This window comes from Gekko japonicus, unplaced genomic scaffold, assembly GCF_001447785.1.
Source record: "Gekko japonicus isolate JY-2015 unplaced genomic scaffold, Gekko_japonicus_V1.1 scaffold929, whole genome shotgun sequence".
In the NCBI taxonomy this organism is placed as follows: domain Eukaryota; kingdom Metazoa; phylum Chordata; class Lepidosauria; order Squamata; family Gekkonidae; genus Gekko; species Gekko japonicus.
This window is the reverse complement of record NW_015170918.1, coordinates 458,710-483,436: the sequence shown is the minus strand read 5'-3', so window position 1 is coordinate 483,436 and position 24,727 is coordinate 458,710. Positions and strand designations below refer to the sequence as shown.

The window sequence follows — 24,727 nt, the reverse complement described above, 5'->3', positions numbered from 1 at the left end:
TTTATTGTGTGTGTGCACACATGCGCATTTTCACGCCAGGAGAAACATTAACAATGTTCTTCCCTAGAAGCTAAAAGATGGTGTTTCCTAGCAGCTAGAGAGTTGGACTATAAGGAAGGCCGAGCGCTGAAGAATAGATTCTTTTGAATTATGGTGCTGGAGAAGACTCTTGAGAGTCCCTTGGACTGCAAGGAGATTGAATCAGTCAATCCTCAAAGAAAGCAACCCTGACTGTTCCCTGGAAGGCCAGATAATGAAACTGAAGCTCAAATACTTTGGCCACCCAATGAGAAGGGAGCACTCACTGGAGAAGAAGACCCCGATGCTGGGAAAGATTGAAGGTCAAAGAAGACGAGGACGGCAAAGGATGAGATGGTTAGACAGTGTCATCGATGCAACGAACATGAAATTGAGCAAACTTCAGAGGACGGCGGAAGACCGGAAGGCCTGGCGTGATCTGGTCCATGGGGTCGCAAAGAGTCGGACTTGACTGTGCGACTGAACAACAACAACAAAAGAGCAGCAGGCATGATGGAAGGGGACATGGAAAGAGCTGGCGACTGTTGTTCCGGTTGTCGGGGCCCAGAGCATCGCCAGCATAGTAGGAGACCCTGGACCCTGCTTGGTCTTCTGTGTCTGGGATCGTGGCTCAGTGGAAGAGCCTCGGCTTTGCACGCAGGGGGTTCCAGGTTCACTTTCCAGTTAAAAAGGACCAGGTAGGAGGTAACCCCATCCAAGTACTAAACAGGCCAGTCACTGCTTAGCTTCTAAGATCTGATGCAAATGAGCTACTCTGGGATATCCAGGTCAGGGGACTACATGGACACCCAGCAATTCGAGGGTGTGTGGCTCAGTGGCAGAGCATCTGCTTGGCATGCAGAAGGTCCCAGGTTCAATCCCCGGCATCTCCAGTTAAAAGGTCTGGCAATAGAGAAGAGACAAGAGATTGAATTTATACCCCGCCCTTCTCTACCCGAAGGAGTCTCAGAGCGGCTTACAATCTCCTTTCCCTTCCCCGCCTTGGAGCTGAAAGAGCTCTCTCGAGAACTGCTCTGGAGAGAATAGCTCTGAAAGGACTTGTGGCTGACCCAAGGTCACACCAGCAGCTGCATGTGGAGGAGCGGGGAATCAAACCCGGCTCTCCCAGATTAGAGCCCGTGCTCCTAACCACTGACTACACCAAACTGGCTCTCCTGGTGAGATGAAAGACCCCTGTGTGATGTGAAAGACCTCAGCCTGAGACCCTGGAGAGCTGCTGCCCGTCTGAGTAGACAAGACTGACTCTGACGGGCCAGGGGTCTGATTCAGTAGAAGGCAGCTTCATGTGTGTCCATGTGTATTACATCTCTGCAGACTCTGGGGCCCAGTTCTGTGGCCCTCCAGGGCAGCAGCTATTGGGAACTTTCCTGGTAAATTAAAGGGGCAATCCGTCACTGCCATTGGACCGGAGAGAGAAGACTTGGTTTGATGGGGGGGGGGGTTTCCCACGTGGAGTTGTGCTTACACGGGTGGAGCTGCAGGCCCTGGCTGTTGTGGGGGTAGCAAATCGAAGAAGAAGAGGAAGAAAAAGAAGAAGAAGAGGAAGAGGAAGAAGAGGAGGAGGAGGAGGAGTTTGGATTCATATCCCGCCCTTCACTACCCAAAGGAATCTCAGAGCGGCTTACAAACTCCTTTCCCTTCCCATCCCCACAACAGACACCCTCCTGTGAGGTGGGTGAGGCTGAGAGAGCTCTGACAGAAACTGCCCTTTTTCAAGGGCAGCTCTGAGAGAACTATGGCTTGCCCAAGGTCATCCAGCAGGTGCAAGTGGAGGAGTGGGGAATCAAACCCGGGTCTCCCAGATTAGAGTCCACGCACTTAACCACGACACCAAACTGGCCATTGCTAAAGAAGGAGTTGAGGAGGGGGTTGAGAGTAAGCCTAGCCCTCCCCTTCCCGTCACCCACACACCCGGCCCCCAAGGTGTTCTCTGCTGCCTTCCATTCCGATGCCTGGTGTGGGGGTCCTCCCTTGGATTGCATTCAAACAAACAACAGACACAGGTCGGTCTGTCAGGTCTGCATGGAACAATTCCTGGTGGTTTGAGGGGTGGAGCCCGGGGAAGGCAGGATTTTTTTTTGGGGGGGGGGGAGATCGAGGGGACGTGATGCTGTAGAGTTCACCCTCTGAAGCGGCCATTTTTTCCCTCAGGGGAATGGATGAGACCCTCAGTCCATCAAAGTCAGAATCGTCTACTCAGACTGGCCGTGGCTCTTCAGGGTCTCAGGCTGAGGTCTCTCACATCACCAACTGCCTGGTCCTGTTTTACCTGGGGATTGAACCTGGAACCTTCTGCACCCCAAGCAGAGGCCCTGCCACTGAGCCGCAGAGAGCCAGCTTGGTGTTGTGGTTAAGTGTGCGGACTCTAATCTGGAAGAGCCAGGTTTGATTCCCCATTCCTCCACTTGCAGCTGCTAGATGACCTTGGGCAAGCCATAGTTCTTTCAGAGCTATCCTTGAAAGAGAAGTTTCTCTCAGAGCTCTCTGAGCCCCACCTGCCTCACAGGGTGTCTGTTGTGGGAAGGGGAAGGGGTTTGTAAGCGGCTCTGAGGCTCCGAGTGGAACAGTCTGCCTCGGGAGGTGGTGGATGCTCCTTCACTGGATGTTTTCAAGCGGAGGCTGGACGACCATCTTTTGGGTATGTTGTAGGGCTCTCTTTCGGCTCTGCTCCTGCAGAGTGCGGGGGGGGGGTTTGGACTAGATGACCTGCAAGGTCCCTTCCAACTAACATTCTATGATTCTAAGTGAAGGGCGGGGTATAATTCCAATCTTTCTTCTTCTCCTCCTCCCTAAACACACACGAAGCTGCCTTATCTTGAATCAGACTCTTGGTCCATTCAGGTGAGTCTTGTCTACTCAGACCAGCAGTAGCTCTCCAGGGTTTCAGGCAGAGGTCTTTCACATCAACTATGAACTGGAGATGCCGGGGATTGAACCTGGGGCCTTCTGCATGCCAAGCAGAGGCCCTGCCACTGAGCCACAGCCCCTTGCCTGACCATCTTGAACTGATGAACCTGCCTTCTGCTGAATCAGAGACCCTTGATCCCTCAACGTCAGTATTGAATACTCAGGCTGGCAGCAGCTCTGTAGGGCCTCAGGCGGAGGTCTTCCCCGTCACCTCCTTTCTGGTCCTTTAAACTGGAGATGCCGGGGATTGAACCCGGGACATTCTGCATGCCAAGCAGATGCTCAGCCACTGAGCCACAGCCCCTTGCCTGACCATCTTGAACTGATGAACCTGCCTTCTGCTGAATCAGAGACCCTTGATCCCTCAACGTCAGTATTGAATACTCAGGCTGGCAGCAGCTCTGTAGGGCCTCAGGCGGAGGTCTTCCCCGTCACCTCCTTTCTGGTCCTTTAAACTGGAGATGCCGGGGATTGAACCCGGGACATTCTGCATGCCAAGCAGATGCTCTTCAGGCCTTTTGCAACTGTGGGAACAGAGAGTGAAGAAGGGCCTCTCTCCCCTCCCTCCCCTGAGCTGCAGCTACAGGATCCCGTGGCGGCATTGGAGGCCTTCGCTTGGCAAGCACCCTCTTACGTCCGGAGGCTCCCGTCGCCGTGGGGCAAGTGAAACGATTTCCTAAATGGGAGCATCGCCTGGCTTAATCAGAAACAAACAATTGAGCGCACACCATCAAATCAACATGAGTCCATCAGGAATGCACCAGGCATAATGGAGGCTCGCGGCATTACACAGCGGCGTAATTGGGTGCATCTACACCCACCTCGTTCAGCAGCCTTGGCAGCGGCTTAATTGTGTCTGTGGGGCTCGACTGTGCCTTGACAGCGATCCTACTTGGTCGTCGGCTCAACCCCCCCCCCGACAGCCGCCCAAATTATTTCCAGGGGGGGCGGCTTCCTTTCCCAGTGGCCCTTCCTCTCCTTGATGCCAACATTAAAACAGGTCTGCGACAGGCCCATAGCCACAGTGGGGCATTTGGGGGCCTGCCCCCCCTAAATAAAAGCCCTGCCCCACAAACAGCTTTGAAAGGAAGGGCTAGAAACAGGGGTGGAGTCTCCCCCTTTAAAGACAGACATTCTGATTCATTTAATTAACTGTCATTTAACTGCCCCCTTAAAAATGTAAATGTCCCCCAAACAAACAAAAAGTCCTGGCTACAGGCCTGGTCTAGAATCATATCACAGAATCTCTAGAATGTGAGAGTTGGAAGGGACCTTGCAGGTCATCTAGGCCAACCCCCTGCACTCTGCAGGAGCACAGGTGAAAGATAGCCCTACATACCTACAACATACCCAGAAGATGGTCGTCCAGCCTCCGCTTGAAAACGTCCAGCGAAGGAGCATCCAAGGCAGTCTGCTCCACTGCTCGACCACTCTTACATTTTGGAAGTTTCTCCTGATATTTAGCCGGTAACGACTCCCTTGTAATTTCCACCCATTAGATCAAGTCTTGCAATCCGGAGCAAGAGAGAACAGAATCATAGAATCATAGAATGTTAGAGTTGGAAGGCACCTTGCAGGTCATCTAGCCCAATCCCCTGCACTCTGCAGGAGCAGAGCCAAAAGATAGCTCTACGATATACCTGAAAGATGGCCGTCCAGCCTCCGCTTGAAAACGTCCAGTAAAGGAGCATCCACCACCTCCCGAGGCAGACTGTTCCACTGCTCAACCACTCTGACAGTCAGGAAGTCTCTCCTGATATTTAGCCGGTAGCGACTCCCTTGTAATTCCCACCCATTCGATCTAGTCTTGCAATCCGGAGCAAGAGAGAATAGATCTGCTCCATCTTCTACATGACAGCCCTTCAGATACTTGAAGACTGCAATCATGTCCCCTCTAAGCCTTCTCTTTCCCAGGCTAAACATATCCAACTCTTCCAGCCTTTCCTCACAAGACCTGGATTCCAACCCTCTCACCATCCTGGTTGCCCTCTTCTGGACACGCTCGAGCTTGTCAACATCCTTCTTAAAATGTGGTGCCCAAAGCTGGACACAGGACTCCAGGTGAGGTCTGACCATAGCAGAACAGAGTGGAACGACCACCTCCCGTGATCTGGACACCATGCTTCTGTTCATGCATCCTAAGACAGTCATATCACACTGCCGGCTCATGTTTAGCTTGTGATCAACCAGGAGGATCTCCTGCCATCTCTGTGTCTTTGTGGGGGGGGGGGTGCCTTGTAATGACAGCTCCCCCCTCCCCAAGCCACCCTCTGATCTCCTTTGTCAAGGTCCGGGCTGGAAAGGTTTTCTTGACTCGTAATCTCTCCGTTAAGTGTTGTTCCGTTTTGTCTAACACTTTTTTTTTAAAAAAAGGGGGACAAAAAAAGTCAACACAAATATATTGAAGAATTATCTCGTTTGAGGGGTGTGCATCTGTACAATATAGATATATATATATAAAAAAAACCTTTTAGCACGCATAACAATGTGTCGGCTGGTTGGGAAGATGGCTGTAATCCCCAGATAAGGAAAACGGCCCCTTTAATGGGCAGAACTGGGAGAGAAAGTTGTACTGCATTCGCTTCTTAGTGGAGAAATGAAGGAGCAGATGATTTATGGCCCCCAGCTGGGTCAGGGAGACATGGCCAGGGGAGAAGAAGAAGAGAAGAGATGGAATCTATACCCCACCCTTCACTACTCAAGGGAGTCTCAGAGCGGCTTACAAACTCCTTTCCTTTCCCCTCTCCATAACAGACACCCTGCAAGGTAGGTGGGGCTGAGAGCGCTCTGACAGGAACTGTTCTTTTTCAAGGACATAAGAACATAAGAACATAAGAGATGCCAATGTTGGATCAGGCCAAAGGCCCATCCAGTCCAACACTCTGTATCCCACAGTGGCCAGAAATACCAGTGCCATCAGGAGGTCCACCAGTGGGGCCAGGACATTAGAAGCCCTCCCACTGTTGACCCCCCCCAAGCACCAAGATGACAGAGCATCACTTGCCCCAGAGTCCCTATCTATACCTTGTGGCTAATAGCCACTGATGGACCTCTGCTCTTGTCAGAACTAGGGCTTGTCCAAGGTCCTCCAGCAGCTGCATGTGTAGGAGTGGGGAATCCTGACATGAATGATGTGAGAGATCCTCTCCTCATTGGACTGAAACTCAGACTGGTGCCTGGGACTGGGAGAGCCACCTTCCCAACCCCACTCAGCCACAAAATCAGTTTTGGCTGCCGTGAGTCGCTCCCTTTCAGTGTGACCTGCGTCAAAGGGTTATTGTAGGGTAGGGTTACCAGCTCTGGGTTGGGAAATACCTGGAGATTTGGGGGGTAGTTTTGGGGGAAGGTGGGGTTTGGGAAGGGGAGTGACCTCAGTAGGGTAGTACTTCTTCACCCAAAGAGTGATGAACACTTGGAATTCACTGTCACAGGAGGTGGTGGCGGCTACAAGCATGGACGGCTTCAAGAGGGAATTAGATAAGCATATGGAGCAGAGGTCCATCAGTGGCTATAAGCCACAAGGTATAGATAGGGACTCTGGGGCAAGTGATGCTCTGTCATCTTGGGGCTTGGGGGGGGGGGTCAACAATGGGAGGGCTTCTAATGTCCTGGCCCCACTGGTGGACCTCCTGATGGCACCTGGTATTTCTGGCCACTGTGTGAGACAGAGTGTTGGATTGGATGGGCCTTTGGCCTGATCCAACATTGGTATCTCTTATGTTCTTATGTTCTTAGGGTAGAAGACCATGAGTCCACCCTCCAGAGCAGCCATTTTCTCCTGGGGAACTGACCTCTCTCGTCTGGAGACCAGTGGTCATTCCAGGAGACCTCCAGCCACCACCTGGAAGTTGAATTCCAAAAGCAACTCCAGGTGAACTGGTCTCTCTCGTCTGGAGACCAGTGGTCATTCCAGGAGACCTCCAGCCACCACCTGGAGGTTGAATTCCTTAAGCAACTTCCGTGACAAAAACAACGAAGAGTCAATAAAGATAAGTTGCAAAAGTGTTTACTGTAGTAATTTATGTAGAAAATTCTCTTCTATTATTGCTCACACGCTAACGAATGCTGCGCAATGTAAACGGTCCGTTTCACAACGTTTGCTTTAGCTGAGCGTGTAGCAATCCCAAGGTTCTGTTATTAGAGAGTCAACATGGAATGTTTCCTTCAAGAGTTGATAAGTAGTAATTGATAAGCAATTACTACTTATCAACTCTTGAAGGAAACATTCCATGTTGACTCTCTAATAACAGAACCTTGGGATCGCTACACACTCAGATAAAGCAAATGTTGTGAAACGGATCGTTCATTCTGCAGGATTCGTTAGCATGTGAGCGATAATATAAGGAAATTTTCTACAGAAACTACTACAGTAACGGTTCTGCAACTTATCTTTATTGACTCTTCATTATTTTTGTCACAGATGTTTTTGGAATTCCGCTTCCTCCCGTGCTCTCTCATTTTTAGCTTCTACCAGCTGGATGTTGGCAACCTTATTGTGAGGGGCAATTTGGAGGAGGGTGGAAATACGTACTACACCCTAAGTTCTTTGGAGGACTGGGTTGGAGACAATGCTCCCTCTAAGCTGTGGAGTCCTGTGAGCCAAAATTCTACTTGACGAGCTACTGGCATTCAAGTTGTGAGCGAGCGATTTGGCTACTGCATAAATTAGTTTGCTCTGGAGACTTCCTTCCTGAGTGAAGACAAAAAGGTGTGAGCCAGAGGCTAAAAAACTGTGAGGTAGCTCACACTAACTGAGCTTAGAGGGAACATTGGTTGGAGGTGGAGAGAATCAACAAGAGATTTGGATTCAGGACCACCTCCTAGGTTCTTGTTTTAAAGTTAATAACTTCAAGGGAAGAGGATTATTCATTTGGGGTTGCAGGGTCAAGAAGGGAAGATTTAAAGGGGGAGAAAGGCAAGACTGGATGATGCATCGCTTCGTCTTATTTGCTTTGGCCTGGAAGAGATAACCATCAGGAATGCATCACCAGGGGAAACAGAGCCTCAAAGCGATATTTATTTATTGCCTTATGATTTGGGGCTGTTTATATATCCTGCCTTTCTCGCAATTCATCCGTGAGCCGAGGTGCGCTGAACAATAAATACGAGACCACAATATTTGCTTTATTAAAAAAGATTAGCCAGAGCCCACGTCTGGAACATTTGAGTAGCCCCAGAAGCATTCTTCCAGAGCTCCAGTTTGGCGTAGTGGTTCGGAGTGTGGACTCGAATCTGGGAGAACCCCACTCCTCCTCCTCCACATGCAGCTGGTGGTATGACCTTGGGTCAGTCACAGTTCTCTCAGAGCTGTTCTCTGAAGAGCACTTTCTGTCAGAGCTCTCTCAGCCCCACACCTACCTCACAGGCTGTCTGTTGTAGGGAGGGGAAGGGAAAGGAGATTGTCAGCCGCTCTGAGACTCCTTCAGGTGGTGAAGGGTGGGGTATAAATCCAATCTACTCTTCTCTTCTTCTTCTTCTTTTTTCATTTGAGCTCCTATCTCAAAGGCTTGGGTGGTCGGTGCCTGCCTGACCACTTCGGGGGAGCTGTTCTACAGCCGTGGGGCAGCTACGGAAGAGGCCTTGGGTGCCTGGGCTGAAACAGATAGTACTCTTGAGCAATGCTCCCTCTAAGCTGTGGAGTCTGTGAGCAAAAATCCTGCTTTGTGAACTCCTGGCATTAAAGTCGTGAGCCAGCGATTTGGCTACTGCATACATTAGTTTGCTCTGGAGCCATCCTTCCTGAGCTAAGGCAAAAATGTGTGACCCCTTTGAATTACGTATAACTCCCCATTGCGCACGCTTGCAATCAGTTCTGACACAGAATGTGTGCACAGGTGACCTGCCTTTACTGTGTTCAATAAACTTCACTCTTTTGAATAGGAGTTGTTGGAAACTGATTGCTGCGGGACTCTGACACGTATAATAGCAGTATAACAGATAGCGTAGTAGTAGTAGTATAGTCCACCATCACTTTCCCTCCACTGAAATGCCTTCCTGAACCATCCTGTAAAAATGCATCCCCCAAGCCATCTATGCTTGTAGCTGCCACCACTTCCTGCAGCAGTGGAATTCCTTTGTGGCTCCCTCTAATCTGTGGAGTCTGGTGGGCAAAAATTCTCCTTTGTGAGCTCCTGGCATTAAAGCTGTGAGCGAGAGATTTGGCTCCTGCATAAAGTAGTTTGCTCTGGATCCCTCCTTCCTGAGCCAAGACAAAAATCTGTGAGCCGGAGGCTAAAAAACTGTGAGCTAGCTCACACTAACTCAGCTTAGAGGGAACACTGGTGATGGGCACAGTTGCTGACCGGGTTTGTAACTGGAGAGACAGACCGTCAAGTATTTCAGCCCCAGGTCATGAAGGACTTGCGAGGTGAACAGAGACATCTTAATTTGCACCCACCAGGAACTGGGCCCCAGAGTCAGCAGAGATGTAATACACATGGACACACATGAAGCTGCCTTATACTGCTTTGGACCCTTGGTCCATCAAGGTCTGTATTGTCTACTCTGATGGGCAGCGGCTCGCCAGGGTCTCTGGCTGAGGTCTTTCCCATCACCTACTGCCTGGTCCTATAACTGGAGACGCCGAGGATTGAACCTGGGACTTTCTGCCCTCCCTCTGATAACACGCAGGCTGCTACATTTTGCACCAGCTGCATTACAGGAGTCTAGCCTCCAGGTTTTCACAGTGAATGCTGGGGCATGAGGGGTTTTTGTTCTTAAATAAATTAAGGGGTGGAGGTCCTGGGAGAGGGGGCAGACGAAGGCCGACGGGGAAAGCAGGCTGAGAGGAGAACTTTGGGCGGAGGATCCAAGTGGGAGAAATCAGATTCATTGGCCTGTGCTGGGAAGACAGGAACGCTCGGTCTGGGGCAAGGGATGCTCTGTATTCTTGGTGCTTCGGCGAAGGGGCAACAGTGAGAGGGCTCCTGGTATCCTGGCACCACTGCTGGACCTCCTGATTGCACCTGGTATTTCTGGCCACTGTGTGACACAGAGTGTTGGACTGGATGGGCCATTGGCCTGATCCAATATTGGCTTCTCTTATGTTCTTATGTTGAGAGCAGAGGTCCATCAGGGGCTATTAGCCACAAGGTATAGATAGGGGTTCTGGGGCAAGTGATGCTCTGTCTTCTTGGTGCTTGGGGGGGGTCAACAGTGGGAGGGCTTCTAATGTCCTGGCCCCACTGGTGGACCTCCTGATAGCACCTGATATTTCTGGCCCCTGTGTGACACAGAGTGTTGGCCTGGAATGGCCATTTTATTTATTTATTTATTTATTTATTTGATTTTTATCCCGCCCTCCCACCGAAGCGGCTCAGGGCGGCTGATCCAATATTGGCTTCTCGTATGTTCTTATGGTTGGGGCAAGGGATGCTCTGTCTTCTTGGTGCTTGGAGGGGCAAGAGTGGGAGGGGGCTTCTAGTGTCCTGGCCCCACTGCTGGACCACCTGAAGGCCCCTGGTATTTTTGGCCACTGTGTGACAGAGTGTTGGACCGCATGGGCCATGGGCCTGATCCATCAAGGGCTTCTCTTAGGTTCTTATGAAGGAAAACTGGCAAGGTTGATGCAAGACAATGGCGAGCAAGGTGGGAGAGCTGGGGACGGAAGGAAGTGGGGACCCGGCGGACGTAACCGCCGGCTCTTCCAGCAGTGCTGCCTCTCCAACAATACTGTCGGCCTAGAGCCGGCTCTGCAGCTACGGTTGCCAGTCTCCAAATTGTAAACCAAAACAGCAGAGATGTACGGAAGGGAGTAAGTAACACAAAAGATCAAACCGTGCATAAATAACAAAAAAACTAAACCTATATAAACAGAGTAGGTTTTTCTTCTTCAAAAATACAGTGTAATAGTCAGGAACTCAAAACATACATGGTCCAAAATAGAGTCCTATTAATCTACCTTCAGAAATAGTCCAGGTCAAAATCCTCAAACAGTGAAAATCCCAAATATAGATGTTTATAATTCCTCTTTTTAAAAACCCCTCATCTTGCAGTTTATGTATCCACTTCACGACCCTGCCGGCTTCGAGTTGCCGTATCGCCTGGCTTCCTCAAAAGTGGAACACCAAAACCGCCCAGCTCCAATGTTGAATAATACCCCGCCTTTCACTCCCCAAAGGAGTCTCAGAGCAGCTCACAGACTCCTTTCCCTTCCCCTCCCCACCACAGACACCCTGTGAGGTAGGTGGGGGTGAGAGAGCTCTTTTCAAGGACTGCCCTTGAGAGAACACCTCTGAGAGAACTTGTGACTGACCCGAGGTCATCCAGCAGCTGCAAGTGGAGGAGTGGGGAATCAAACCCAGTTTCCCCAGATTAGAGTCCGCGCACTTAACCACTACACCAAACCATGCATAAACAAAAAATCTAAACCTATGTAAAGAGTAGTTTTTCAAAAATGCAATGTAATTGTCAGAAACTCAAAAATACATGGTCCCAAATACACAGACAGTTCCTATTAATCCGCCTTCAGAAATAGCCCAAATCAAAATCATCAAACAGTGAAAAGTCCAAATATAAATGTTTATAAATCATCTCAAAAAAAACCCTCATCGTGCAGCTTGTGTATCCTCTTGTGTATCCATACCTTGGCCCTGCCAGCTTCAAGTTGCCATATCGCCTGGCTTCCTCAAAAGCGGAACACCAAAACCGCCCAGCTCCAGTGTTGAATAATACACAGCATCTTTTCCCCCCATTCTTAATGTACATTAGTCGTGATGTATCACATTTCTATGCAAGATACCAGATACCTGACTATTACATTGCATTAAAAAAAGCCTACTGTGTTTATATAGGCTTAGATTATCATGCTCACAGAATGTTGAACACACACACACACACACACAGGGGTCATTTCGTAGAAAAAGAGGTGCAGGAGCTCATTAGCATAACTTATTTGCATATGCCACACACCCTGACATCACCGGAACTGTGTCAGAAGGCAACACCCACGGCTCAGACTCCACTGGACTCTTTTGGATTGCTAGCTATTGGGGGGGTGAGTGTGCAGATCTGTCCTCACAGAGGAGGGAGAGCTTGTGCCTGAATAAAACTTGGTCTTAAAGGTGCCACTGGACTGTTTTGGACCAGGGGGCCAGGGAGGGGTCCTCTGCAGCTTACCTGGCTGCTTCTTGCTCTGACTGAGGGCTGCTGGGAGCAGGGGGTGGGGCTTGTTGCATGTGCCCGCCCCCTGGGCTCTTTACTGCTGGAGCTCTGATCCTGTGCGCTCCCACAGGAAATGACTCCTGTTTATGTATGTATATATATGTATCATTTTAAAGTCCCTCCCCTCCCCAAACCCCGCCTTTCTCAGACTCCACCCCAAAAATCTCCAGGATTTCCCAGCCCAGAGTTGGCAATCATCTCTGCAGCGGAAGGGGCAGCGTCCGTTTAGTGTATTGAAAGGCAGGAGACGGTTCTCATTTCAAGGCTTTATTCATAACATCACTCAGCTCTGACCTGCTCTGATAAGAGCGGCACCCAGACTTATACCTTTCCAATATTGAACAACGTTGCTACTTTCATGAGGTCTGATTGGACCTAAGCGGAGCTTCCTGATAGGATACGCTGTACGGCTTCAGGACCACTAGAAGGTCTTTATTAGACAGCCTATCACGACCAAGGAAACTGGGATACTTTAGCACAACCCATAACGAAACAGCATAGAATAAACTCAGAACATATTAGTCAGCAACCAATTGGAGCCACCCGTCCCAGACATGCCCATCTCTGGGCGGAAGCTGCATCCTAGCTCACAGGCATCACTGGCTCTTGACACCGTTAACTTCCTCTGGGTTGCTCAGCGGTATTGCTGACGCATTCACCTTCTGGGATGAACTTCCTCTGGAGGTGCTTCACAGTGGGTCAGTGGAAGTTATTGTTGTTCAGTCCGACTCTCTGCGACCCCATGGGCCACATCACACCAGGCCCTCCTGTCCTCCATTGTCCTCTTGGAGTTTGCTTAATTTCACGTCCCTTGCTAACACTGTCTAACCATCTCATCCTTTGCCGTCCCCGTCTTCTTTGGCCTTCAATCTTTCCCAGTATCAGGGTCTTCTCCTCCAGGGAGTGCTCCCTTCTCACTTGGTGGCCAAAGTATTTGAGCTTCAGCTTCGTGATCTGGCCTTCCAGGGAACAGTCAGGGTTGATTTCTTTGAGGATTGACTGATTTGATCTCCTTGCAGTCCAAGGGACTCTCGAGAGTCTTCTCCAGCGCCATAATGCAAAAGCATCTATTCTTCAGCACTCGGCCTTCCTTATGATCCAGCTCTCACAGCCATGGAACACATACCTTTAATAAAGAATAGTGAGAGTGCTGAGAAGAAGAAGAAGAGGAGGAGGAGGAGGAGGAGTTTGGATTTGTCCCCCACCCTTTACTACCCAAAAGTGTCTCAGAGCGGCTTCCAAACTTCTTTCCCTCCCCCTCCCCACAAGAGACACCCTGATGAGCAATGCTCCCCCTAAGCCATGGAGTCTTGTGAGCAAAAATTCTGCTTTGTGAGCTGCTGGCATTAAAGTTGTGAGCGAGCGATTTGGCTGCTGCAAAAATTAGTTTGTTCTGGAGCCCTCCTTCCTGAGCCAAGACAAAAATGCGTGAGCCAGAGGCTAAAAAACTGGGAGCTAGCGCACACTAACTCAGCCTAGAGGGAACACTGCCAGCTTAGAGGGAACACCTCTTGTCAGAACCGTGGCTTGCCCAAGGTGCAGGTGTAGGTGGAGGAGTGGGGAATCAAACCCGGTTCTCCCAGATTAGAGTCCGCGCACTTAACCACGACACAGCCCTCGGAGATCCTGGCTACAGGCTATAAGCTGGGCATTTTCCATAAACGTGCAAGACAGTGGCTGCTGGAGTCCTGTCATCCTGTTTTCCCCTTGACAATTGTTCCTATTTAGCAGGAGGTCTGAGTTGCTCCCTCCTCCTTCCTCTGATTGATGCTCAGTAACCCGGGCAGCCCTTCTGTGGAATATTCTCAAACCTCTGGACTGCAGTTGAGCCCCGCTGGGCAGTTTTTTTGCCTAATGTGCGGTTCGCCAAATAGTATGTGCTGGAGGACACGGAGGCCTTTGCCCTCTCCACCCGCTCGGTGTCTGAGGCAATTACTGCCGGCATTAATAAGCGTTCTCGCCCTCCGTTTGGGGATCAGAAGACATCATAGCAGGTCACCAAATGTAATATGCCAGTGTTTTGCAAAACGGCGTTTTCTCTTATGTCTCGGTTTGCGGCAACTGCCCTTTGGGACTGGCATAACGATGCAGAGCTGGTGAGTTAGTACAGCAAAGGAGTGGAGAGCGTGAGAGCCTCAGAGCCTCGTGTTCAAATCCTGGCTCTGCCCTGGCCTCTGTAGGTTAGTCCAGCTGTTCTTCTGAAAGCCAGTTTGGTGAAGCGGTTAGGAGAGTGGACTCTAATCTGGGAGAACCGGGTTTGATTCCCCACTCCTCCACTTGCACCTTGGGCAAGCCGTAGTTCTGACAACAGGTGTCCTTGAAAAAAAGAACAGTTTCTGTCTGAGCTCTCTCGGCCCCACCTACCTCACAGGCTGCCTGTTGTGGGGAGGGGAAGGGAAAGGAGCTTGTAAGCTGCTTTGAGACTCTGAGTGAAGGGCAGGGTATAAATCCTATCTCCTTCTCCTCCTCCTCCCCCTCCCCCCCTCCTCTTCTTCTTAGAACATCAGAACATAAGAGAATATCCAGTCCAACACTCTGTCACACAGTGGCCAAATATACCAGGTGCCATCAGGAGGTTGTTGTTATCATCATAATCTTCTTCTTCTTCTTCTTCTTCTTCTTCTTCTTCTGCTGCTGCTGCTGCTGCTGCTGCTGCTGCTGCTGCTGCTGCTGCTGCTGCTGCTGCCTTGGAAGCTGAGAGACAGTGATACTGGCTGACCTCAAAGGGATGGTGTGATCCGTTTTATATCTGTGTCAAGTATTTCAAAACATAGATTCACCACAACAATACATCAAAGTTTACAGTATGTTCAAACAGCACCTTGTCAATTTCACAAACAATGATCTTTTAAAAAAATACTTGACAGCAGTATTTATAAAGTAGTGTAGAACAAAAATGAAAAAACAAAAAGCACAAAATTGATTTTTTAAAAAAAACAAAGGATCAGTGTTTGTGAAACTGACAAGGTCCTGTTTGAATGCTTGAACATAAACCTGCACTTTGATGTATTGCTGTGGTGAGTGTATGTTTTGAAATCCTACCCCCCCTGAAGGCTGGCAAACCTAACGCTGTAAGCAGGGCTCAGGGCTCACCGTTGCATAACCACTGAACAGCTTTGAACCGTTGACGGACTCAGTGTCCCATCTGCAAGCTGGGCAGAATGCTGACCTGCCTTGAGGAGCTGGGGCGAGAAGGGAACGCAAGAAGATTTCTAAAATAAATAAAGCCTTCGACAACATATTTCTAAAAGACTTTGTCCATTCTGGGTGGCATATCATAGATGCTAAGGAGTGGCAGTGGTGGAGTGCCATGCTGTATAAATCACCCTCCTCTCAGGGCAGTTCATTCTGATTGGTTTAAAAAACAAACCAAACAGTGGCCATTAAATAATTACAAGAAGTGGGGACCCGCGATACTCGTGGGGGGGGGGGGAAACAGCTCCACGTGGAGGAGGAGGAAGAGGAAGCAGCTGCAGGTGTGCCTTCTCCCCTGCCCCCCATACCGACAGCGAGGCCCGGGCCCACCAATCCTTCTCCCCCCCAACTCCCCATGGATTGATGGTGAGGCCTGCGTGGCTCCCAGCCACCAGGCCCGCAAATCCTCCGCCGCACTGGCGGCGAGCCACGCGGGACCGCCGAGCCTTCTCTCACTCCCACCCCTGGTGCGCAGGGAACGCTTTTACTTTTTGGGGATTTAAATATCCCCCATATATTTTTTTAAACTTTTTTAGATTTTTCTGCACACCTGGGGACTGCTGCAAGTGTGCAGGAAAATCTTTCTGCCCCCCAAGTGCCCCCGAAGTGCGGATTTAGATATCCGCACGAAGGGGGCAACTTGGCTATTAGATATATAGATGTCTCCTCAGCCGGTAGCCTTGCGATGGGTGAAGAGGCTGAGCGTGAGTGGCAGACAGAATTGTGGAGATCAGTGGCCTCGTGGCTTCCTTTTCGATTGCCTGCCCACCTGAGTCTGGAAGTGCAGAGAATGTTAAGTGGTTTTCTTTTTTCTTTTTTTCTTTTCGTTTTTTTGAAGCCCTCTCGCAAAGATGGCTGCTTTCCAAATGGCCCTCTCTCCGAGAAAACATCTTGCAGTAACATGACTAATAAAGTCTCGATTAAAAGGCATAAATTAGCCACGGCCGGCCTACGGATATAACTCTGAGTAGATGAGTCTCAGCTGGGACTCTTGGCTGAAGGTGCCTGTAATTACTGCAAGCTTTAGAATACACCGGATATTTTTAAAAGCGTTACAAAAAAATAACATGATTTCCCCCGATCAATTGTTGAACATTGGCCCCAGTCACATGGGCCAGATAACGCGGGGGGGAGGCGTGACTCTTTGCGCCGGCGCGATTAGACCTGCCAGTACACGATCAGATGTGACGGTGGCACACCGCAGTTTTGTCGGTCAGCACGTGCACATCAAGGACAGCCGGGGGAAAGCCGCGCGCCAGCACGATCACACGGAACGATTCCGTAGGTAGGCCGTGGCAAACCATTTGCTAGTACATTTGTTGAGATACTTTTTAACCGCACAGCTTCGGCGGCACGCCACGGGTTAGCCATGTGTGCGCTACACTTGCCAGATGTTGCGGTGTGATCATGCCCTGAAAATCCGCCCCGCATTCGTGGCTCTCCCGCGGCAAATTTGGCATGTGAACGGGGCCACTGATAGATTTTGGCACCCTTGGCATGGGGCTTATTCTTTGAGCTCTGGGAGCGCAGTCCGAAACGGAGTGAAACCTTTCTGTCTGTCAAAATCGGTGGGTCTAAAAAGGTATAACTAGGGTTGCCAAATCTAGCTTTGGAAATTCCTGGAGATTTGGGGGATGAGATCTCCCAAAGAGTGATTAACACATGGAATTCACTGTCACAGGAGGGGGAAGCAGCTACAAACATGGACAGCTTCAAGAGGGAATTGGATAAGAAGAAGCATATGGAGCAGAGGTCCATCAGTGGCTATAGCCCCAAGGTATCGATAGGAACTCTGGGGCAAGGGATGCTCTGTCTTCTTGGTCCTTGGGGGGGGGGGAACAACAGTGGGAGGGCTCCTGGCCCCACTACTGGACCTCCTGATGGCACCTGGTGTTTTTGGCCACTGTGTGACAGAGTGTTGGACTGGATGGGCCATTGGCCTGATCCAACATTGGCTTTTCTTTTTTTAAAAAAATAAATAAATATATTTATAACATTTTTCAGATGCATTACAACATGCAAACATGTTACAGTTTTCAGTATATCTACAGAGTCATCTGGTTATCGGATTACATCTTATTTTCATTCATCCATTTGTAAAACCTTCTCCATCTATTCATAAATATATCCATATTCTTATTTTCTAAAATTGTAGTCAGTTTATCAATTTCAACTACCTCTTGTAATTTGATAATTAATTCACTTCGTGATGGTATCCTCTCAGCTTTCCAGTTTTTGGCAAACAAAATACGTGCTGCCGTAAGAATAAATCCTATAACGTACTTTTCTTCATTTTTCAACTTGTCTGGCATTACATTCAACAGAAACATTTCTGGTCTAAGAGGTACATCTATTTCATACATATCCCTTAACATCTTATGCACCTTCTGCCAATAATATTGAACATTGGCTTTTCTTATGTTCTTATGAATTGGATAAACATCTGGAACAGAGGTCCATCTGTAGCTATTAGCCACAAGGTAGGGGCTCTGGGGCAGGTGATGCTCTGTCTTCTTGGTGCTTGGGGGGGAGCAACAGTGGGAGGGGGCTCCTAGTGTCCTGGCCCCACTGGTGGACCTCCTGATGGCACCTGCTATTTTTGGCCACTGTGTGACACAGAGTGTTGGACTAGATGGGCCATTGGCCTGATCCAACATTGGCTTCTCTTATGTTCTTAATTTAAGAGCAGAGGTCCAACAGTGGCTATTAGCCACAAGGTACAGATAGGAACTCTCAGTCTGGGGCAAGGGATGCTCTGTATTCTTGGTGCTGGGGTGGGGGCAACAGTGGGAGGGCTTCTAGTGTCCTGGCCCCACTACTGGACCTCCTGATGGCACCTGGTATTTCTGGCCTCTGTGTGACAGAGTGTTGGACCGGAGGGGCCATTGGCCTGATCCAACACTGGCTTCTCCTATATTCTTCTATGGAGCAAAGGTCCATCAGTGGCTATTTAGCCACAAGGTATAGATAGAAACTCTCAGGCTGGGGCAAGGGATGCTCTGTGTTCTTGGTGCTTTGGGGGGGTGGGTCAACAGTGGGAAGGCTTCTGGAATTCTGGCCCTGCTGGTGGACCTCCTGATGGCACCTGGTATTTCTGGCCACTGTGTGACACAGAGTGTTGGGCTGGATGGGCCATTGGCCTGACCCAACATGGACCTCTCTTATGTTCTTATGTTCTTATCTCATGAGGGTGGGTTTGGTGAGGGGAGGGACCTCAGCAGGGTATAAATCCATAGAGTCCACCCTCCAGAACAGCCGTCTTCTCCAGGAGAACTGGTCTTGGTCCAGGAGCAATTTTTCTCCAGGCCAGTTTGGCTTGGGATCCTGGGCATGGAGCAAGGGTCACTGGGGGTGTGGAGGGGGAGGTATTTGTGAATTCCCTGCATTGTGCAGGGGGTTGGACTAGATGACCTTGGAGGTCCCCTCCAACTCTATGATTCTGTCTGGAGACCAGTTGTAATAGTGGGAGACCTCCAGGGACCTCCTGCTGAGGATTGCATTGTAAGCAACACGTTGCATGGCGACTTCCATTTTTTTTAAACATCTTTTACTTTATGCATTTTGTTTTCATCTATATTTTAAGCATCCTTGATCTCTGTGAGGAAGAACAAGGAAGATGGGGGGGGCGTGTCCATCTGTCTGTAGCGGTAGAAAACAGCAAGAGTCCGGGAGCGCCTTGAAACTTAACAAAATGTGTGGCAGGGTGTGAGCTTCAGTGAGTCACGAAAGCTCATACCCTACCACAATTTTTGTAAGGAAGAATGGCAGGGTTGTTTTTTTTGGGTGTGTGTGTGTGTCATTTTTAAAGGTTTAACTACAAAACAAGAGCCAAACTGGCTGGGGAGTGGAGCGGCCTGTAGGCCTCAAGGCAGCCTCACCCTCTCTCCTTGGCCTGAGGCCCAGTTGCCAGGCCAACATTTCCTAGGCGCCTTCCAAGCCTCGGGATTGGACCGGGGAGGGGAAGGGAGGGGAAAGCAAGAGCCAATCACTGGAGAGGAGGCGGGGCTTGGCCAGAGAGCATATAAGGCCCTGCGCAGGGGAAGCAGGGGGGAGTCCACTCCCTGGGGCCGAGTGGGAGACAGGCTGCTTTTGGTGGGAGCTGTTCCCTCTCCCCACAGTGGGGCACGGCTGGCCTGCTGTGATGATCTGCAGTTCCTGGAGACTTTGGGGTTGGAGCCTTGGGAGGGCGGAGGCTATAATGCTAGACCGTCCGCGTCCACCCTCTGAAGCGGCCATTTTCGCCAGGGCAACTGATCTCTGCCATCTGGAGATCGGTAGTGATTTCCAGGAGATCTCCAGGCCCCACCTGGAGGCTGGCAGCCCTACTTGGAGCAGGTGTTGCCCTGTGAATATGAGCGCCATATCAGGATCTAGGAGAGCCGGGTTCGGATCCCCACTCGGCTACAAAGGAGACCTTGGGCCAGCCATTCTCTCTTGGCCGAGCCTAACTTACAGGGTTGCTAGGGTTACTGTATTGAGCAAACTTCAGAGGATGGTGGAAGACCGGAAGGCCTGGCGTGATCTGGTCCATGGGGTCGCGAAGAGTCAGACTCGACTGTGCGACTGAACGACAACAACAAAAGGGTTACTGCCCCCCCCAAACAGTGATGTCATGCACGACATGCTGACATCACCCAGGAATTATGTAGGCACATCGGTGACACTCTGGTTCTGAGGGCAAAACTCTATGGCTTGAGGGTGATTTTACTGTAGAGTTTTGCCCCCAAACCAGAGCACTGCCCCAATACCACCAGTGTGCCTACATCACTTCCGGGTGACGACTTCAGGTTCCCAGTCAAATCACTCTCCCCACGCACTTTTCAGTTAATGCTTTATTTAACTGATATGACATGCTGTGGTTCAAACTCTTTGTTAGGAGTGAATTGCAAGGTGGGAAGCGCAAGGTATAGTTGCAGCCCCAAATTCCACACATTCAACGTCAGCATTAAGACAGCATTAAGACAACCAACTATCTGGCCAGGCACGGACTTCTCTCCAAGGACATTTCTCGTGAGAACAGTGTCTTCAGAGCCTCTTCAGAGGATTACCAGGCCAGCCTCCCTAGTTCACTAAGTACACTCCCCCCCCCCCAGGAATGCAATGGCAGGCAAGGGCAACGATAAGGAATAAGGGTACAGAATGCAAGCAGGCTATTTTAGGTAAATCATAGGGAAGGGATACAGGTCAGGGGTCATTTTGTAGAAAAAGAGGTGCAGGAGCTCATTAGCATAACTCATTTGCATAACTTATTTGCATATGCTACACCCCCTGACATCACTGGAAGTGTGTCAGAAGGCAACACCCACCGCTCAGGCGCCACTGGACTGTTTTGGATTGTTAGCTATGGGGGGGGGGGAATGCGCAGATTTGTCCTCACAGAAAAGGGAGAGCTTGTACCTGAATAAAACTTGGTCTTAAAGGTGCCAGTGGACTGTTTTGGATTGCTAGCTATTGGGGGGGGGGAACATGGAGATCTGTTCTCGGAAAAGGGGGAGAGCTGGCACCTGAATAAAACCTGGTCTTAAAGGTGCCACTGGATTGTTTTGGATTGCTAGCTATGGGGGGGGGAATGTGCAGATCTGTCCTCACAGAAAAGGGAGAGCTTGTACCTGAATAAAACTTGGTCTTAAAGGTGCTACTGGACTGTTTTGGATTGCTAGCTATGGGGGGGGGAACGCACAGATCTGTCCTCACAGAGGAGGGAGAGCTGGTACCTGAATAAAACTTGTTCGTAAAGGTGCCACTGGACTGTTTTGGGCCGGGGGGCCGAGGGGGGGTTTCTGCAGCTTACCTGGCTGCTTCTTGCTCTGACTGAGGGCTGCTGGGAGCAGGGGGTGGGGCTTGTTGCATGTGCCCGCCCACTGGGTTCTTTACTGCCGGAGCTCCGCTCCTCTGCACTCCGGCAGGAAATGACCCCTGCAGGTCACAGGGAAGAAGACATCGTCAAGTGCCGGCCAGTCTGATGCCCGAGTCTGACAGACGTATGCACATCGTGTGATGCCCCCACCCATTTCCAGAATGCCCCCCAGCCCCCACCCCCACTGGTGTGATGATCAGACCTGGGAACCTGGTTGTGAGGCTAAAATGTGCGAAGGGAGACCTGTATTCTGAACTCCTTGGGGGAAGGGCAGGATTTAAAAATAAAAACTCAACATAATGCATGTGATGGACAATGTGATAGGGTTACCAGGTCTGGGTTGGGAAATTTCTGGGTGGAGCCTGGGGAGGGGAGGTTGTGGCAAGGGGAGGGAACTGCATATAATGCTACAGAGTCCATCCCGAGACTGCCATTTTCTCCAGGGAAGCGGATCTTTATCATCCGAAGATCTGTTGTGATTCCAGATCTCCAAGCCATACCTGGAGACTGGCAACCCAATTATGTGATGAAGCCAGTCTAAGATTCCCTCCCTCCCCCGTCTAGGCACTCCCTTGCTGCAGGTGCGACTTGGTCAGTGCATGGGATTCTCAGTGCACCCTCTGCGTGCTTATTCAGACGTAAGACTTACTTTGGCCCTGCTCAAACAGAGGATTTGCCGTGCGAAAGGCACAAATGTCTGGCGGATTTTCGGGGTGCGATCACACCGCAACATCTGGGAAGTGTAGCGTACCCGTGGCCAACCCGTGGCGTCCTGCCGAAGATGTGCAGTAAAAAAGTACCGTGGAAAGTGCACTAGTATCTGGAAACCGTGGGGCAGGGGCGGGCGTCTGATCACGGGAGCGCTAGTATCCCGTGGCATCTGGCGCCCGTCCACGTCCCGTCGCAAACCGGATGTTTTAGTAAGCGCATGCGCACAAACACGTAACTGAAAGCAGTGCTGCTCTGCAGAACTGTGCATGCGCACAAACGCAAAACGCTTGCCGCGCCGCTTCTTTGCCACGCTCCAGCATCGCCGTGTGATCGCCCGCTAACAGCCATTTCATGTTTTAACCCGGGTCCTAGACTCGGAACTCTGAGCATGATATTTCTGTGGTGAATGTCAATACATCAAAAGTAGGTTTGCAGCGTACAGAGCTACTGTTTTAAGTATGTTTTTATTTTAAGTAAAAAAAATAAATCTTTGTGTTTGTATCCTTTATAAAGTTTATATCTCCGCTACCTGGCATTACATTTTATGGCACACATGGCCCCTCCCAACAAGGTCTCATTTATGTCAGATACGGCCCTCGTAACAAATGGGTTCGACACCTCTGCTTTATCCAATTGGGAACCTTCATATTTGGGGGGGGAGAAAGAGAGAGACAGAGAGATAAATGATTTATTTATTTATTATTTATATTTATCCCGCCTTTCCAGACATCTGGCTCAAGGCGGCTAACAACATTAAAATGGCATGAGCAACCAAGTTAAAACAATTAATAAATACCATACCAGTCAAAACAACACCAGTTGCAATTAACCCAACAGAAATGGCGGTCATCCGAATCCCATCCAACGATAGGGGTAGCGTAGAGAGAGAGACAGAGAGAGAAATGATTTATTTATTTATTATTAATTTATATTTATATCCCGCCTTTCCAGACATCTGGCTCAAGGCGACTAACATCATTAAAATAGCATGAGTAACCAAGTTAAAACAATTAATAAATACCATACCAGTTAAAACAACACCAGTTGCAACTAACCCAACAGAAATGGCGGTCATCCGAATCCCATCCAACGATAGGGGTAGCGTCCAGCAGAATCTCAGGCCCGAGGGTGTTCTAAAATTTCAGGCCAGACGATGTTCCAGGGCACACTCATCAGTGGCAGCCCCTAGTCGAAAGCCTGGCGGAAGAGCTCTGTTTTACAGGCCCTGCAGAACTGTAAAAGGTCACCAGGTTGGGGCCGCCACTGAGAAGGCCCTGGTTCTGGTGACATTCAGCCTGGCTTATTTCGGACCAGGGAGGGTCAGGCGATGTTGGGACCCTGACTGCAGTGATCGCTGGGGCACATATGGGGAGAGGTGGTCAAGTAGGCCCTCAAGTAGGCAGATGAGAAAAGTGTGTAAACAAGTGAAGATGTCTCTTGCCTTACTGACCCTCTACTAGCCTCTGACAGGATTTCCGTATTGTTTTCGCAGAAGACCCACTTCCAAATTACCTTGTGTTTCACATACAGAAATTGTCTCGCCTTGACGGTGGCACGGCACCGCTGGGGAACTTGCCCCCATCTTCTTGCAAACTGACTCGCCCCTCTGTGTTGTTTCCGCAGCGTCTCCCTCGATCAAGCTCTTGGTGGACGACCCCATCGTGGTGAATCCGGGGGAAGCAATCACTTTGGTGTGCGTCACGACGGGCGGGGAGCCACTCCCGACTCTAACCTGGGTGAGGTCCATCGGCGCCTTGCCCGAAAAGGCCGTCCTGAAAGGTGGAACGTTGACCATCCCCGCCATCACTTTCGATGACGCCGGCACCTACAGCTGCATCGCTAACAACAACGTAGGGAATCCAGCAAAAAAGTCCACCAATATCATTGTCCGAGGTAAGAGAGAGCCTTTGGTTATCCTCCTCGCCGTCTGGTTAATCCCGTGTTTGGGTCTGGGACTGGATTCTTCCATCTCTTTCAAATGTTATGTCCATGTGGACTAGGAGCCCTGTGATGCACCCGGTAGACACAGTCGCCGTTTAATGTGAACCGGACAATGTGTGGATTTCCCCCACCAAGGGCATGCATTGGGAGTGCACCCAGTATGCTAGGTCTGGGGTTTCCAGCCTTTTTGAGCCTGCAAGGCACCTTTGGAATTCTTTTTTTTTTTTTTTTAACATTTTATTTTCAGTTTCACAAACATTAAAATAAATCAGACATTCCTTTTATAACTCATACTTTTGCAAAAATAAAGTTCATCTTCCTATTTTAACAATTCATATTTTAAACTAGCATTTTCCATTCTTACTATAACTTCCTTATTTTCAGCCAATCTTATATTATATCCCTTCTCGTCCGCAATTCTTACTCTGACTTATTTTATAATATTAATGCCAATTTACACAAGCATTCAAATAACTCAAACAAATCCTTTTAGAATTCATACTTTTCCAAATGCAAGTTTCATCTTTCTAATTTAGCGATTAGTATTTTTAACGAGCATTTTCCTTTCCTACTATAACTTCTTCATCTTCAGCCAGTCATATATTATATCCCATCTCGTCCAACATTCTTCTTCTGGCTTATTTTGTAATATTAAAGTCAGTTTGTCCATTTCAGCTATCTCTAGTATCTTATTTTGAAGTTCCCTTATCGGAGGTATATTTTTGGATTTCCATCGCCTTGCTATAGGGTTGCCAAATCGAAATTGGCCGGGAGCGGGGTGCTCCCGGCCGCCGTCCTCTTCGTGCGCGTGCGCATAGCGCACGCACGCGCGCCGCATCCGCGTCACCCGGAAGTGACGTCGGACGCTGGGGGCGGAGCCACGCCATCCGATGCGTGGGGGCCGTGATGACCTGA

The 24,727-nt window shown here is 49.8% G+C and overlaps 1 protein-coding gene across 1 annotated transcript in view; it reads left to right on the top strand.

Annotated features, from left to right (window-relative positions):
- The window catches only part of MDGA2 (MAM domain containing glycosylphosphatidylinositol anchor 2), a 407,262-nt gene that overhangs the window by 87,311 nt on the left and 295,224 nt on the right, over positions 1-24,727 (top strand). The window contains exon 6 of the mRNA XM_015418765.1: positions 23,495-23,764. Within this exon, the coding sequence (XP_015274251.1) occupies positions 23,495-23,764 (270 nt within the window). The remainder of the gene's footprint in view (positions 1-23,494; positions 23,765-24,727) is intronic.